This window comes from Polypterus senegalus, chromosome 7 (assembly GCF_016835505.1).
Source record: "Polypterus senegalus isolate Bchr_013 chromosome 7, ASM1683550v1, whole genome shotgun sequence".
Lineage (NCBI taxonomy): Eukaryota > Metazoa > Chordata > Cladistia > Polypteriformes > Polypteridae > Polypterus > Polypterus senegalus.
The window spans coordinates 55,709,788-55,724,477 of record NC_053160.1 but is presented as its reverse complement, the minus strand read 5'-3'; the positions used below and the strand labels follow the sequence as shown (position 1 = coordinate 55,724,477).

Sequence of the window (14,690 nt, the reverse complement as noted above, 5' to 3'; positions counted from 1 at the left end):
ACACCATCTGTCATCTCATTAGAAGCATGCACCAATGTTGTCAGGCATGTATACAAGAACACGGGGACCATACAAAGTGCTGCGTACAATTTTGAGTTGCTGCAATTAAATTTTGGCAAAATGGACTAGCCTGCCACAATTTTTTCACTCTGATTTTTGGGGCGTCTTTGAATTCAGGGCTCTGTAGGTTGATCATTTTCATTTCCATCAAACGATGTGGCATCCTTTCGTTCCTAACACATTACCCAGTCTTTATCAGTATAGATATCCAGGAGGATTTCTTTTTCCCATTGAGATCTGATGTGTTTTCAAAGTGTTCCTTTAATTTTTGAGCAGTTTATATATATATATATATATATATATATATATATATATATATATACACATATACACACAGTTAACCCTCGTTTATCGCGGTTAATCCGTTCCAGACTCTGCCGCGATAAATGAATTTCCGCGAAGTAGGATTCTTTATTTATAAATCAAATATTTTCGCAGTTAGAGCATAGAAAACCTGTTTACGACCTTCTAAATACAGTAATCCTCCCGATCGCGGGGTTGCGTTCCAGACACCCCCTCGCGATAGGTGAAAATCAACGAAGTAGAAACCATATGTTTGTATGGTTATTTTTATATATTTTAAGCCCTTATAAACTCTCCCACACTGTTAACATTATTAGAGCCCTCTAGACATGAAATAACACCCTTTAGTCAAGCGTTTAAACTGTGCTTCATTACAAGACAGAGATGGCAGTTCTTTCTCACAATTAAAAGAATGCAAACATATCTTATCTTCAAAGGAGCACCGTGAAGAGCAGATAATGTCAGAGAGGGCGCTCGCTAAGAAAAGCAAACAATCAAAAAATCAATACGTGCACAATACGTATAGAGAAGCACCACGATAAAGCGGCATTTTGTAGAGGAGCGTCCTATCTTCTAGGCAAACATCCACTGTGTAAACAGCCCCCTCTGCTCACACCCCCTCTGTCAGGCAGAGAGAGTGAGAGAGACAGAGAAAAGCAAACAAAACAAGCGCCACGCGGGAAGCATATCTTCTAGCATTGAGGAGTTTTAGTTAATATGTAATACATGCTCTGATTGGGTAGCTTCTAAGCCATCCGCCAATAGCGTCCCTTGTATGAAATCAACTGGGCAATCAAACTGAGGAAGCATGTAACCTAAATTAAAAGACCCATTGTCCGAAAGCGCGAACCAGCGAAAAATCCGTGATATATATTTAGATGTGCTTACATTTAAAATCCGCGATAGGGTGAAGCCGCGAAAGTCGAAGCGCTATATAGCGAGGGATTACTGTATATATATATATATAAATATATATATATATACTGTGTATTTGCAAAACAAAAGACACTGACAGAGAGGAGCAAAGTAATTTAAGGTAGCCCGGGATTACGAGTTTTTTTGTGGGATTCTAGCGTTAAAAAAACTAGTATCGTATGTTGTCATTTATTACTTTAAAATACAATAATTCTAGGTAAATGGATATTAATTTCAAAAATACTTAAATCTCCATTTGTCAAATTCCTTTGAACAGTTTGATTACTGAACACCATAAATAATCGCTCAACATATGCTTATGTGCAGAGGTGGTTAAAATAGCCCAAATATGTACTCAAGTTAAAGTGCTGTTACTTCAAAAAAATGATTTACTTGAGTCAAAGTACTCATTCAGAAATTTACTTGAACAAAAATAAAAGCCACTAAATTGGCCATGTCACTTTAGGTTAGGTCTTTTAATGTTCTGAAACTATTACGATGTGTAAAGATTTTCAATTGTTATCTATACTAATAAAAGGCAAAGCCCTCACTCACTCACTGACTCATCACTAATTCTCCAACTTCCCGTGTGGGTGGAAGGCTGAAATTTGGCAGGTTCATTCCTTACAGCTTCCTTACAAAAGTTGGGAAGGTTTTATATCGAAATTCTACGCGTAATGGTCATAACTGGAAGCTGTTTTCTCCATTTACTGTAATGGAGATGAGCTGAAACGCCGTGGGGGCGGAGTTTCGTGTGACATCATCACGCCTCCCACGTAATCACGCAGTACATAGAAAACCAGGAAGACCTCCAAAAAGCGCTGAAGAAAACATGCATTATATAATTAAGAAGGCAGCGAAACAATAAGAAGCGGCGAAAGTGACATATACAACCATATTCATGAGTTCTGCTACTTCGGAAACAAAGAACGAGGTAAACCTACACTTTAAATTAAGTTCATAGACAGGCTGCCGCTGGCGTTTGTAATTTAGTGCCTGCCCATATAAGGCCGTCCGTCAGCGGCAATCCAATAGCAAACTCCCACTAAATATTCACGGGTGAAGGACTGTGCTTATGCAGAGGAAGATGAGATGGTCAGGGTGGTGTTTGACACAAACTCAGCGAAACTGCGAGAGAAAGTTTTAAGTGCCAGGACTAAGGTAACATTAAATACAGCCATGGACATAGCACGAGATGGCACCAGCACAGCTGGGAACCTTCGATGCATGTACACCGGAGCGGCTCACGTGAACTGGCAGTGCACAGATAAAAGCAACAGTTCCAAAAGGCTGAACAAAACCGAATTACACAATTGAAAAGGCAGCAAAAATATGAAGCGTCTGATACATACAAGCATATTCATAAATCCAGCTACTGCGGAAACAAAGCACACGTGGAAAAAGTCAATGTCCGCTAAAGGAAGACAGTGTAAAAAACCGTGCATGCAGTGTGTCAGGTCTCAGATAAAGAAGAAGGCGAGCTGTTTATTGATGCAGTAAAAGCGAATCGATGAATGAAACCTGTCATCTTTACAGCGATTGACAAACACGGAATGTAACTTGAACACAACACATCCTACAAATACGAACCTGATTGAAAGAAATAATGATAATCAAATCCTTGATGACAGCAACACTCAGTAACACTCACAAAACAAATACTGTATATTGACAGTCATGTTACGTTATTTTTAAAATGTTCCCTTTTCTTTTCTAGCTTTTTAACACACTACTTCTCGCTGCGATGCGGGTATATATATATATATATATATATATATATATATATATCCCGATCTACATACTCGAATAATGGATACTTTATTAGCCATCAATGATTGTTTTGGTAAAGCCATACTCAGTGTATTCATTAGATGAGCGGTAAAAAGTAAGAGCGAGGGAGGATGACTTATTGAGGCATGCAGGCTGTAGTGCGTCAACTCTATCTGAATTGCGATCACATTTGAAAAAATATATCTTTTCAAGTTCTATTTAGTCCATATGTGTCAAACTCAAGGGGCGGGCCACATCCGGCCCGTGTAATTATATCCGCCCGAGATCATTTTATATACTGTATTATTGTTATTAATGGCCGGGTATATGAAGCGCTGGTAACACAATAAACTACAGATCCCATAATGCAGCGCTTCAGCTGCCTTGCAACACTTACGCGTTAATCAAGTCTAGCTTATGATGCTGCAAGTTATTGCGAAGCTAGCTCACACGATGCTGAAGAGAAAAGTTGATTCTGAAAATAGAGACTTTAAAAGCCGATGGGAGGCTGAGTATATGTTTACTGAACCCGTGTGTCTCATTTGTGGAGCTAATGTGGCTGTAATTACAGAATTTAATCTAAGGCGGCACTATGAGACAAAACATCAGGGTAACCTGAAAGACCTGAATGCAATGCAGAAGATACAGAAAGCAGAAGAATTAAATAAGAATCTGACACTTCAGCGGACGTTTTACCCGTGCACAATCACAAAGTGATTTCAAGTGAAGCTGCTTTTATGGGAGACACAAATGCACCAGTGCAACTTGCCCCACTTTCCCTGTTGCCAAGTAATGTTAAACCAAGTCGTCACTACGGTGTTCCCAAATCGCACTTTGCTGATAAACTGGCGCACTGAGTTTGCAGGCGCTTTGGTGACTTTGAAGAACAAAAAGTCCGTCTACATGCGGCTCGAACCTTGTGCATGTTTGGTAGCACATATCTGTGTGAGAAGCTCTTCTCAGTGATAAAGACTAACAAAACAGCACACAGGAGTCGCCTCACTGATGAGCACCTGCAATCCATCCTGAGAATCTCCACAACACAGAACCTCACACCAAACATAAACGAACTTGTTGCCAAAAAAGATGCCAGGCGTCCAGCTCTAAAATGACATATGAGCAAAGACAACTGAATGATTTGATTTGTTATTGCTGAAAGGAACACATTTTATTTATATTTTCAGGTTTTGTTATGCAGCATGTTCATATTTGAATTTGTATAATTTTGACAGGATATATTTTTATGGAGAGCAAAATCTTTTGGGATATTTAAAATCTAAGTTTATTTTTATATAAAATTACATAAGAGTAAAGAAATTTGAATGTTTGTTCTTTTAACGTTTACTTTATTTCTAACTTGTATAATTTAGACAGGATATATTTTTATGGAGAGCAAAATATTATAAGTTGTTTAAGGTTTGAGTTGATTTATTCAGGAATAATATTCCTGTCTGTTTTACCATTCCTACCAAAGATATTTCTGTCGACTAAATAAAAATTCCTTCTATTTAAAATTTAAATAGAACTTGAACAAATACAATAGTTCATAATATCCACGCAGACTTGCGTAAGGCGGAGTTATCCGTTTTAACAAGTAGCGTATTGCACTGATCTGAAATAGCTGTGTGTGTATATATGTAGATATGTATGTATATGTATATATGTAGATATATATATATGTATATATGTGTGTGTGTATATATATGTGTATATGCATAGATATGTATATATATATATATATATATATATATATATATGTTTATCTGTGTGTGTATATATATATATATATATATATATATATATATATATATATATATATATGACAGCAACACTCATCACTCACAACAGTGACAAAACAATTACATTGACAATCATGTTACGTCATTTTCAAAATGTTTCCTTTTCTATTTCATTGCTTCTTTAACACACTACTTCTCCACTGCGAAGCGCAAGTATTTTGCTAGTATAAACTATACGGTACGTGGTTAATTAAACGAAATGCACTATTTCCAATAAAACTGGAATTTCCAAAAATGGGTGCTTAAAAAGAAAAGTAAAATAACAATTTTAAATCTGTTTTGTGTATTTTACACAAAACTTTTCAAAATGCTTAAATATGTGCAACTGAAATACTGTCTTTAAAATAAACTCTTCTACAGAAGCAAATTCCCACCACAACTCAAAGACAACTGAACTGTGTTATTTTGTTAGTATTCTACCTGCTTGCCACTGGTAGTAACAGATACACATATCTGCTTTTGTCTTCAAGAGACAGAGATTCACCAGGCATATATCATTCAATCAAGCAAAAGGAGCCAAATCATTACATGCATACTTTTAGTTTTGACCAGTTTATTTAATACAGATGTGTTCCAGAGCTAGCATCACTACCTCCTTGTGCTGCTGGCTCAGTTAGGATTGCTAGCTTGGTAACGTTCTCCCCATGTCTGGCTGTATTGACTGGTATGACTGAGTATGTGTAACTCTGAAGGATTACCTGTTTTATGGAAATCTGTCACTATCAATTGACATGTTTATTTTTTTACCTGTAAAGTGGAATAAATTGCATCCATCCACTGTCCAGCTTTTGATGCATTTCGAATATTTAATAACAATAATAATATAAATAAGTTTTGCCATATACAGTGCATCCAGAAAGTATTCACAGCGCATCACTTTTTCGACATTTTGTAATGTTACAGCCTTATTTCAAAATGGATTACATTTTTTTTCCTCAGAATTCTACACACAACACCCCATAATGACAATGTGAAAAAGTTTACTTGAGGTTTCTGCAGATTTATTAAAAATAAAAAAAAACTGAGAAATCACATGTACATAAGTATTCAACGCCTTAGCTCAATACTTTGTCGATGCACTTTTGGCAGCAGTTACAGTTTCAAGTCTTTTTGAATATGATGCCACAAGCTTGGCTCACCTATCCTTGGCCAATTTCACCCATTCCTCTTTGCTGCACCTCTCAAGCTCCATCAGGTTGGAGGGGAAGTGTCGGTGCACAGCCATTTTAAGATCTCTCCAGAGATGTTCAACCGGATTGAAGTCTGGGCTCTGGCTGGGCCACTCAAGGACATTCACAGAGTTGTCCTGAAGCCACTCCTTTGATATCTTGGCTGTGTGCTTAGGGTCATTGTCCTGCTGAAAGATGAACCGTCACCCTAGTCTGAGGTCAAGAGCGCTCTGGAACAGGTTTTCATCCACAATGTCTCTGTACATTGCTGCACTCATCTTTCCCTTTATCATGACTAGTCTCCCAGTTCCTGCCGCTGAAAAGCATCCCCACAGCATGATGCTGCCACCACCATACTTTACTGTAGGGATGGTATTGGTCTGGTGATGAGTGGTGCCTGGTTTCCTCCAAACGTGACACCTGGCACTCAAACCAAAGAGTTCAATCTTTGTCTCGTCAGACCAGAGAATTTTGTTTCTCATGTTCTGAGAGTCCTTCAGGTGCCTTTTGGCAAACTCCAGGCGGGCTGCCATGTGCCTTTTACTAAGGAGTGGCTTCCGTTTGGCCACTCTACCATACAGTCCTGATTGGTGGATTGCTGCAGAGATGGTTGTCCTTTTGGAAGGTTCTCCTCTCTCCACAGAGGACCTCTGGAGCTCTGACAGAGTGACCATCGGGTTCTTGGTCACCTCCCTGACTAAGGCCCTTTTTCCCCGATCGCTCAGTTTAGATGGCCAGCCAGCTCTAGGAAGAGTCCTGGTAGTTTCGAACTTCTTCCACTTACAGATGATGGAGGCCACTATGCTCATTGGGACCTTGAAAGCAGCAGAAATTTTTCTGTAATCTTCCCCAGATTTGTGCCTCGAGACAATCCTGTCTCGGAGGTCTACAGACAATTCCTTTGACTTCATGCTTGGTTTGTGCTCTGACATAGAACTGTCAACTGTGGGACCTTATATAAACAGGTGTGTGCCTTTCCAAATCATGTCCAATCAATCCAATTAAGCTGCAGAAACATCTCAAGGATGATAAGGGGAAACGCGATACACTAGAGCTCAATTTTGAGCATCATGGCAAAGGCTGTGAATACTTACGTGATTTTTCAATTTTTTTAGTTTTAAGAAATTTGCAAAAATCTCAAACTTTTTTCACATTGTCATTATGGGGTGTTGTATTTAGAATTCTGAGGAAAAACATGAATTTAATCCATTTTGGAATAACAACATAATAAAATGTGGAAAAAGTGATGCGCTGTGAGTACTTTCCGGATGTACTGTACATAGTGGATTTCTACAAGTATTTGTACATAATATACTGTATATCTGAGATCACATATTGTTGTTGAGTGAGTGATTAATATTTTAACAATATTCTCACTCTGTATTGCTAGTGCCTACTTCAGTGTGTATGCTGGAAATACTACATTACATTACCCATAGCACATGTATGCATGCATGCAGGCAGGCAGGCAACTGTGTTCTCCAAACGTATCTGAGAGATAATGCAGTGCCATTATATGTAGCATGTGGCCTGGGGTAGGAATCAGCCTTGGAAGAAGCACCCATGTTTAACTCCAAGGTTAAAAGGTGAATTAATAGGAAAATATGAAAAGAATGTTAAGAACTTAAAGCTATGGCAGAACTATTGATATTTCTAAATGTAAATATCACAGTGCTGCTTGTTGCTAATCACATAATAAAAAAAGAAAAAAGACCAACTCATTAAACAATTACATCAGTTTGGGGTAAAATGACACAGTGAAGCTGATTGACACAAAATCCTGTAGACTAATTGGTACCCCAGGAATGAAATTGAAAACCACTGATTTAAATGTATGCTAGCTAAGTATTGCACTCCCAGCCCCCACTGGGCATTCTATGCAACACTAATGCCCATAAGTCATTCTGTGTTGTATCCAGGCTTCATCTGAAAGTATTCGATGCAGTGGGTCTTGGGGACAGTGGGAGCATTCACCTTCATTTGAGCATCCGAGGTGGCTGCACAGTGCCTTGATCAGGTGGTTCAGAAGAACCAGAAATTAAAGAAAAAAAATAAACAAAAATAGAGATTAGTAAAGATTACAGAACCCTGAAACATATATTTCTGTTCCCATATAGCCTATTAAGAGTACAACTGAAATGTATCTACAAAAAAGGCAAATTAAAAAACGCAAAAAAGGGTTTTGAGGGTTTTTTTTTTTTGTTTTTTTTAATGCTCCACAGTATTAGTCTGGCATATAGATAGACAGATAGATAGCATATCTCCATTGGTAAAGTATTCCAGGTTTTGGGTGCATAACAGCAACAAAATAATTGTAATAATAGTAATACATTTCATTTATGTAGCACCCCATGCTCAGGGTGCTTATGGCACCTTACCTCTTCTTTTATGCTTTGCTTTTGCAATAATAAGGAGACATCCATTTGAAGATCTAAGGTTATGACTTTGAATGTCTGCCCCCTTATACTCCAAGATATAGGAAGAAACAAAATTATTTAAGGCTTTTTGTACCATTAGTAGTATTTTAAAGTCAGTTCTAAAGGGCATGGGTGACCAGTGTAACAATGCTAAAATTGGTGAGATGTTCTCAGATTTGCTTTATTTAGTTAAGATTCTTGCCACTTTATTCTGCACTAAGTGCAACCAATTAATGCCTTTCTTTGGTAGCCCTGTTAGGGAGTGATTTACAGTAATCTTTAGACTCAAAACAAAACTGTGAATTTTTAGTATCTTGCATTGTTGTGAGTTGTCTAACTTTTGCAATGTTCCGTAAATGAAAAAAATGCAGTCCTACTAATCTGGTTAATGTGCGAAGTTTAGTTCAGGGTCAATGATTACACCTAAAATGTTTACCTCCGCCTTGTCTTTAAATACTACGGAATCACGTTTAATTTTTATATACCTTCATAATTTTCATTTTTGCCAGCCACTAAGACTTCTGTTTTTTTGTTTTTGTTTTCATATTTAGTTTGAGGAAGTTATTACTTATCTATTCGGAAAAACTAGTAAGACATTGGAATAGAGAACTCAGAGCGTCAGGGTCATCAGGTGCTATAGGTGGATAAAGCTGCATATCATTTTCATAGCTGTGGTAGTTCACCTTGTGTTTCAAAATAATCTGGCCTAATGGAACACACACAGATTGAAGAAAACAGCTGGCCCCAGAAAAGATCATTGTGGTTCACTGTATACAATATCATGGACCTCCGAACTGCAATCATCACAACTAACAAAGAACGTTCTACCTGTTAATTAGGACTGAAACCAATTTAAAGCACTGCTGGAGAGGATCACCCATTGTCTAGATGATTTATAAGATAACAGGGGTCTGCGGTGTCAGATGCTTCACTCAAGTCTAAGAGAAAAACAATAGATATATGGGCTCTGTCGGGATTAGTCATTTATACTTCTTTGTCCAGGTTTTTTTTTTAGTTAGACTGTGGTCTGTTATACTGCTAATACAGTGCACATCTATAGGCGAGGCAATTACCTATCCCACCTCGGCTTCTAGTCGCTGCCAGTCTCCAAGGTACAAACGGTTTTCATCTTTACATTTCCCATAGTATTGCAGCTCTTAAACAATACAAAAAAGCTGTTATGACCAGGGCGGTGGAGTCGGAGTCGGAGACAATTTTGGGTACCTGGAGTCGGAGTCGGCAAAAAGTTAACCGACTCTGACTCCTACTAAATTTAAATGGGAATTAAAAAAGTAAATTGAAATGTCCCAATTCACAAACAGTCATAATGAACTACTTCTCTGCTGTAAGAATAAAGCTCAATGCATGCAGTGCATAATGTTAACACAAAACGAATATGTCAAGTAACCATGAAGCATGCTTTTCATTGACTGTATGCGTCACTATATGGGATGTAATGCACAGGTAAGGTGCGGCACCGCTTTCCATTGTGTCGTGTTCCACTGTTAACAGGGAACTGTGAACCTAGCCTAAAGCCCCCCATACATTTACAGATGCACTGCCGATTTTTCGGCCGTTCAACGAGTCATCACGCGTCAAACGCCTGAAAAATCATCTGGTGTGTTCTCAGCTCCGTCGGCTCCCCTTCGCTATGCGCTACACTGATTTTAGATTGCATTTAAAGGGAACCCAAGGTTAGAGGAATATGGAGGCTGCCATATTTTTTTCCTTTCCTTTAACTATAACTATTCAAAGTTTAATATAGGTTTTCCAGATATTGTTTTTAGTTCATATAGTTAAGCTTTTTTTTTTGTTTTAAAAGTTAAAACTACCAAAGAATGTGGTTTGTATTTTTGAACCAATACATTTCCTGTTCCTGATTTGTATGCCTGCTATTACTATCCAGACACTTGTTTAAAAAACAAAATAAACAAAACTTTGTTTTCATTGTGTTTGTCTTTAATCTGGCATTATAGTAGAGTGTTGGCTTCCTAGCCAGTAGTTCTGTGGTAAAATGACATGTATGTTGCCTTCCTTTCCTTCAATGGATGTAGAAAATACATTAGCATAGTATATACATACAGAGGAGTCTGAGTTGGAAGATTTAGAAACTAAGGAGTCGGAGTCGGAGCATTTATCTACCGACTCCACAGCCCTGGTTATGACAGTAATCAATACATCCATTGACACTGGGTTTATGCCAGCCTTTTTTAAAATCGCTTCTGTAACCCCTATGTTAAAATCTCGTCTTGATGGTGATGATCTTAACAATTTTCTGCCTATTTCCCACTTACCTTTTCTGTCAAAAGTTCTTGAGCGTGTTGTAGCCTCCCAGCTCACCAATTACTTTAACCTCTAGTAATTTGATGGAACCCTTTCAGTCTGGTTTCAGGGCACATCACAGCTGTAAACTGCTCTTCTTCAGGTAACCAATGATTTGCTTATGGCAGCAGACTCTGGACAAACCAGCATATTAATTATATTAGACCTCAGTGCAGCATTTTACACTATCAGACATGACATTCTACTGTCCAGAATGGATAACATGCTGGGTATCTCTGGCACTGCCCTCCAGTGGTTCAAGTCCTATCTGACTGATAGGCAAGAGTTTGTTAGTCTTAGCAACAACAGGTCCAGCTCAGTGCTAGTCACACAAGGAGTTCCTCAGAGCTCTGTCCACGGCCCTCTTCTCTTCTAAATTTATATGCTTCCCCTTGCCCATATTATTCCTAGCTATGGACTGGGTTATCATTTTTATGCAGACGACACTCAACTCTATTTCAATGTCAAAAGTGCAGCTTTATCAGAGTTTTCTCAATTCACAACTTGCCTCAGTGAAAACCTGGATGGAGCAGAATTCTTTAAAAGCGCTGCTTAAGAAAATGAGCTCCTTTTAAGTCATTCTTGATGGTTATTTCATCAGTCCTCCTTCTGATGCAGTCAATCTTGGTGTCATTTTTGATTCCTCCCTTTTTTATTCCGCACACATAAACCACATTAAGAAACGTTCTTACTTTCACCTCCATCAAATATCCCATGTTCGCTCATTCCTCTCCTTTTCTAATGCTGAGAAACTTGTCAATGCTTTTATCACATCCCGCATCAGTTATTGAGACTCGCTGCTGGCAGGTGCCCCTTCTAATCTTATATCACAGCTCCAGTTGATTCAAAACTCTGCTGCAAGAGTCCTTACTCAAACCGGCAACAGTGAGCACATCACACCCATCCTGCTTCACCTTTACTGGCTCCCTGTGTTTTACAGGATTGACTGTAATCCTAATAACCTACAAAGCTTTAAATGGCCTTGCACCGAACTACATCAGTGACCTTCTAAATCACAATGCTCCTGTTCGCCTACTAAGGTCCTGTGATTCTGGTAATCTTGTTGTGCCTCACACTAACCTGCACTCTGTGTGACAGGGCCTTCAGCTTCATAGCACCCAGACTTTGGAATAACATCCCGAAATTAATTAGATCAGCTGACTCTATTCTTTTAAAAAACAATCTTAAAGCTCATCTATTTAGGAAGGCCTTAACTTAACACTTTGCCCTTTCTTTCAGTTTCACTTCTCTGTCCAGGTGCTCAGGATAATTTGTGTGTCTGTTATATCACAAATTAGGTTATTTGTTAGGTGTTCGTTTAGTATTGAATTTAGTATTTTACTCAGGTTTTTTGTCCTTTATTCTATTTAATGCTTTATCTGCTTCATTGTTCTATTCAGGAAAACATTTGTGTCCAATATTACATATAACCTGCTGTTTTTTTTCTAAGACTCTGTGAAGTGCCTTGAGCATGGGAAAGGCGCTATATGAATAAAATGTATTATTATTATTATTAAAATAAAGACACTCAAACAAAGAAGGCTAAACAACAACTAACTAAAAATTTAAACTTAAATCGGACTTTCTTAGACTGTTGCTACCCTGCCATGAAAGCCAATCAAAGCGAGTCTGTCAATCTGCCCATAGACACCTGGCCAGGACACAGAGTAGCTTTACATGTTACAGCTTAGGTATGGTTATCTATACACACACGTGTAAAAAGCTGTGCAGGCTAGAAACTAATTAGGGATGCACAAACTTCCTGTAGGTAATCAGTACACTGTAAATACTTTCAGTACTGTAAGTTTCAACTGATAAAACTGTTGTTATTGACAGGGATACACGCACATAAAGCAGCAAATACTCCCTGGTGTTTCTTTGAGCAAGAGATGTTCAGTTGGCAATCTCCACTGTAAGATGCTGTGAGGCCCTTGGCCCATGTTATGCTGTTTATATTGTTTGCTGTACAGGGATGTAGTAAAGTAGTACCACACCAGCCTCTGTAATTTTCTGGGTGCACAACATGTCTTTTTTTTTTTTTTTTATTTTATATATATAACATCCTCCTATCTGATATGTGATACAGTCACCTGCTACATTTCAAATTTTAAGCAGTCTGAAGCAGCAGCACACCTAAAGAACTTTACATATGAGACATGGAGAAAGAGAGAGAGTTGCACATTTCATCTAGTTGTCTAAATTTTTATGTAGTCTTGTTATGGTACAATGTCTTTTTCTTGTTTAACTCTGTTGTTACCAAATGAAATTCAGAAGTTTAGCTGAGCAATGGTCTACTGCTCTTTGCTCAGCAACTTTTTTAACCTTCTGTCCTCTCAGGAATGCAAACTGAAAAAAAATATGGTTAAAGAAAGGCACAGTTACCTTTGTGCTAAACCAGACTGGTAGTCATCAACCTGTGGACATATTCAAATGTGATAGACCAGGAATAAAGTTAGAGTAATTGACAAAAACTCATAATTGAAAAAAATGTAAATCCTAAAACAGTATGTTTAACATTAGCACTTTCAACCCTTAAAGACTGTTGCAGAGGCTGAAAGGCACAGTGGGGACAGACCTTACTTTATTCTTTGTTATTTAGTATTTCCTAATCTTATTTTTATATTTTTATTTTTTAGAAACCTTTCTTTCTTCCTCTTGTAAAGCACTTTGAGCTAAATCATTTGTATGAAAATGTGCTATATAAATAAATGATGTTGATGTTGTTGTTGAAAGGCATGGTGCCTAGTCTTATGAAGGTTGGTTTTGTTTAATTTATTATGCCACTAATAAGGTGATTTTTAAATAGTTAAGGTTGACAAAGGCCTTCATAACAGGAATTAATGGCAAGAAGCATGTCAAGCCCGGGCTCTTGTCTGTCAGATTCTTATTTGCATCTTTTGTTAGTTGCTTCTGAATAAATGTTAGATAATAAATGCTAGCACAGATGAATAAGGTGTACAATTTCAAAGTCCATATTCAGTACCTGTTGAAGAGAAGTGTATCCTTTGAGATTGAGATGAGATTGATCCAACTGCATTGTTGGGGAAGTGTCACTGCTAGTAGTTAGCACTTGATTAGTTTTTTTTTAATTCCTGCCGTTCTTTAGCAGTAGCATCTATAGTAGAGATGGTGTAAATAATTCCTCTCTTTGAGCTGATGAAACCTGGAATAATGACTGAAAAAGTCAGAGAGGAACACACTACCTTGGGATAGAAAGGTCAACTGACTGTTAGTTGGATTCCTATCAGCCTGCATCAATTGTTTGTCTATAATGTAACACGTATGTCATGACATTTAACATTCAGAAAAAAAAAAAAAGACCTGTTGGTAATTAGTATAAATCTCTCCCATTTTCTACTTTCAAATTGTAGTAGTTCTTCTATAGAAAATTTTAGTAAGATCGAGAATTATATGCGAAGTACAGTCCATGAAGTTATGGCTGTTGTGACCTAAATAAGGGGGCTACTCATTTGCTGAATAACCCTGGCTCACAATGGATATGACCATAATGCGGAGTCATTCAGTTTACAATAATTTATTTCTTGTGATTTTTTTTTCATATTCTTATTGCTCCTTTGTTGTTTGAAATGTTTTCTTCTTAGAACAATGAACAAGTTAACTCAGTTGGAGCGCCTCGATCTTGGAAGCAATGAATTCACAGAAGTGGTAAGTATACCTGAATAACAAAAATTTTAAAAATAAATACCTGTGATAAGTAGTCCATGGCATAGAGCAGGTTTTTACATGAATAATTGTATTTGGTGCTCTAGTCGGGTGCGGCTGTGAGCGAGTGTGCTTAGCTCCATAGTTAGCTGGGGAGGCAGGCAGATTGGTTGGGCGCCTCAATTGTGCCTCAGAGGTAGTGGCATGTCACATCTGCTCCCATTTACACAGGAGAGTTATAAATGAGCCCGTGTGAAAGGTGAGGGGAAGCA

At 37.9% G+C, this 14,690-nt stretch overlaps 1 protein-coding gene across 4 annotated transcripts in view; it reads left to right on the top strand.

The window, feature by feature from the left end:
* erbin (erbb2 interacting protein) overlaps window positions 1–14,690 on the top strand; it is a 313,904-nt gene that overhangs the window by 219,570 nt on the left and 79,644 nt on the right. For all 4 annotated transcript variants that reach the window (XM_039758666.1, XM_039758665.1, XM_039758667.1 and 1 more), the window contains one exon: window positions 14,358–14,421. In XM_039758666.1, the coding sequence (XP_039614600.1) occupies window positions 14,358–14,421 (64 nt within the window). The remainder of the gene's footprint in view (window positions 1–14,357; window positions 14,422–14,690) is intronic.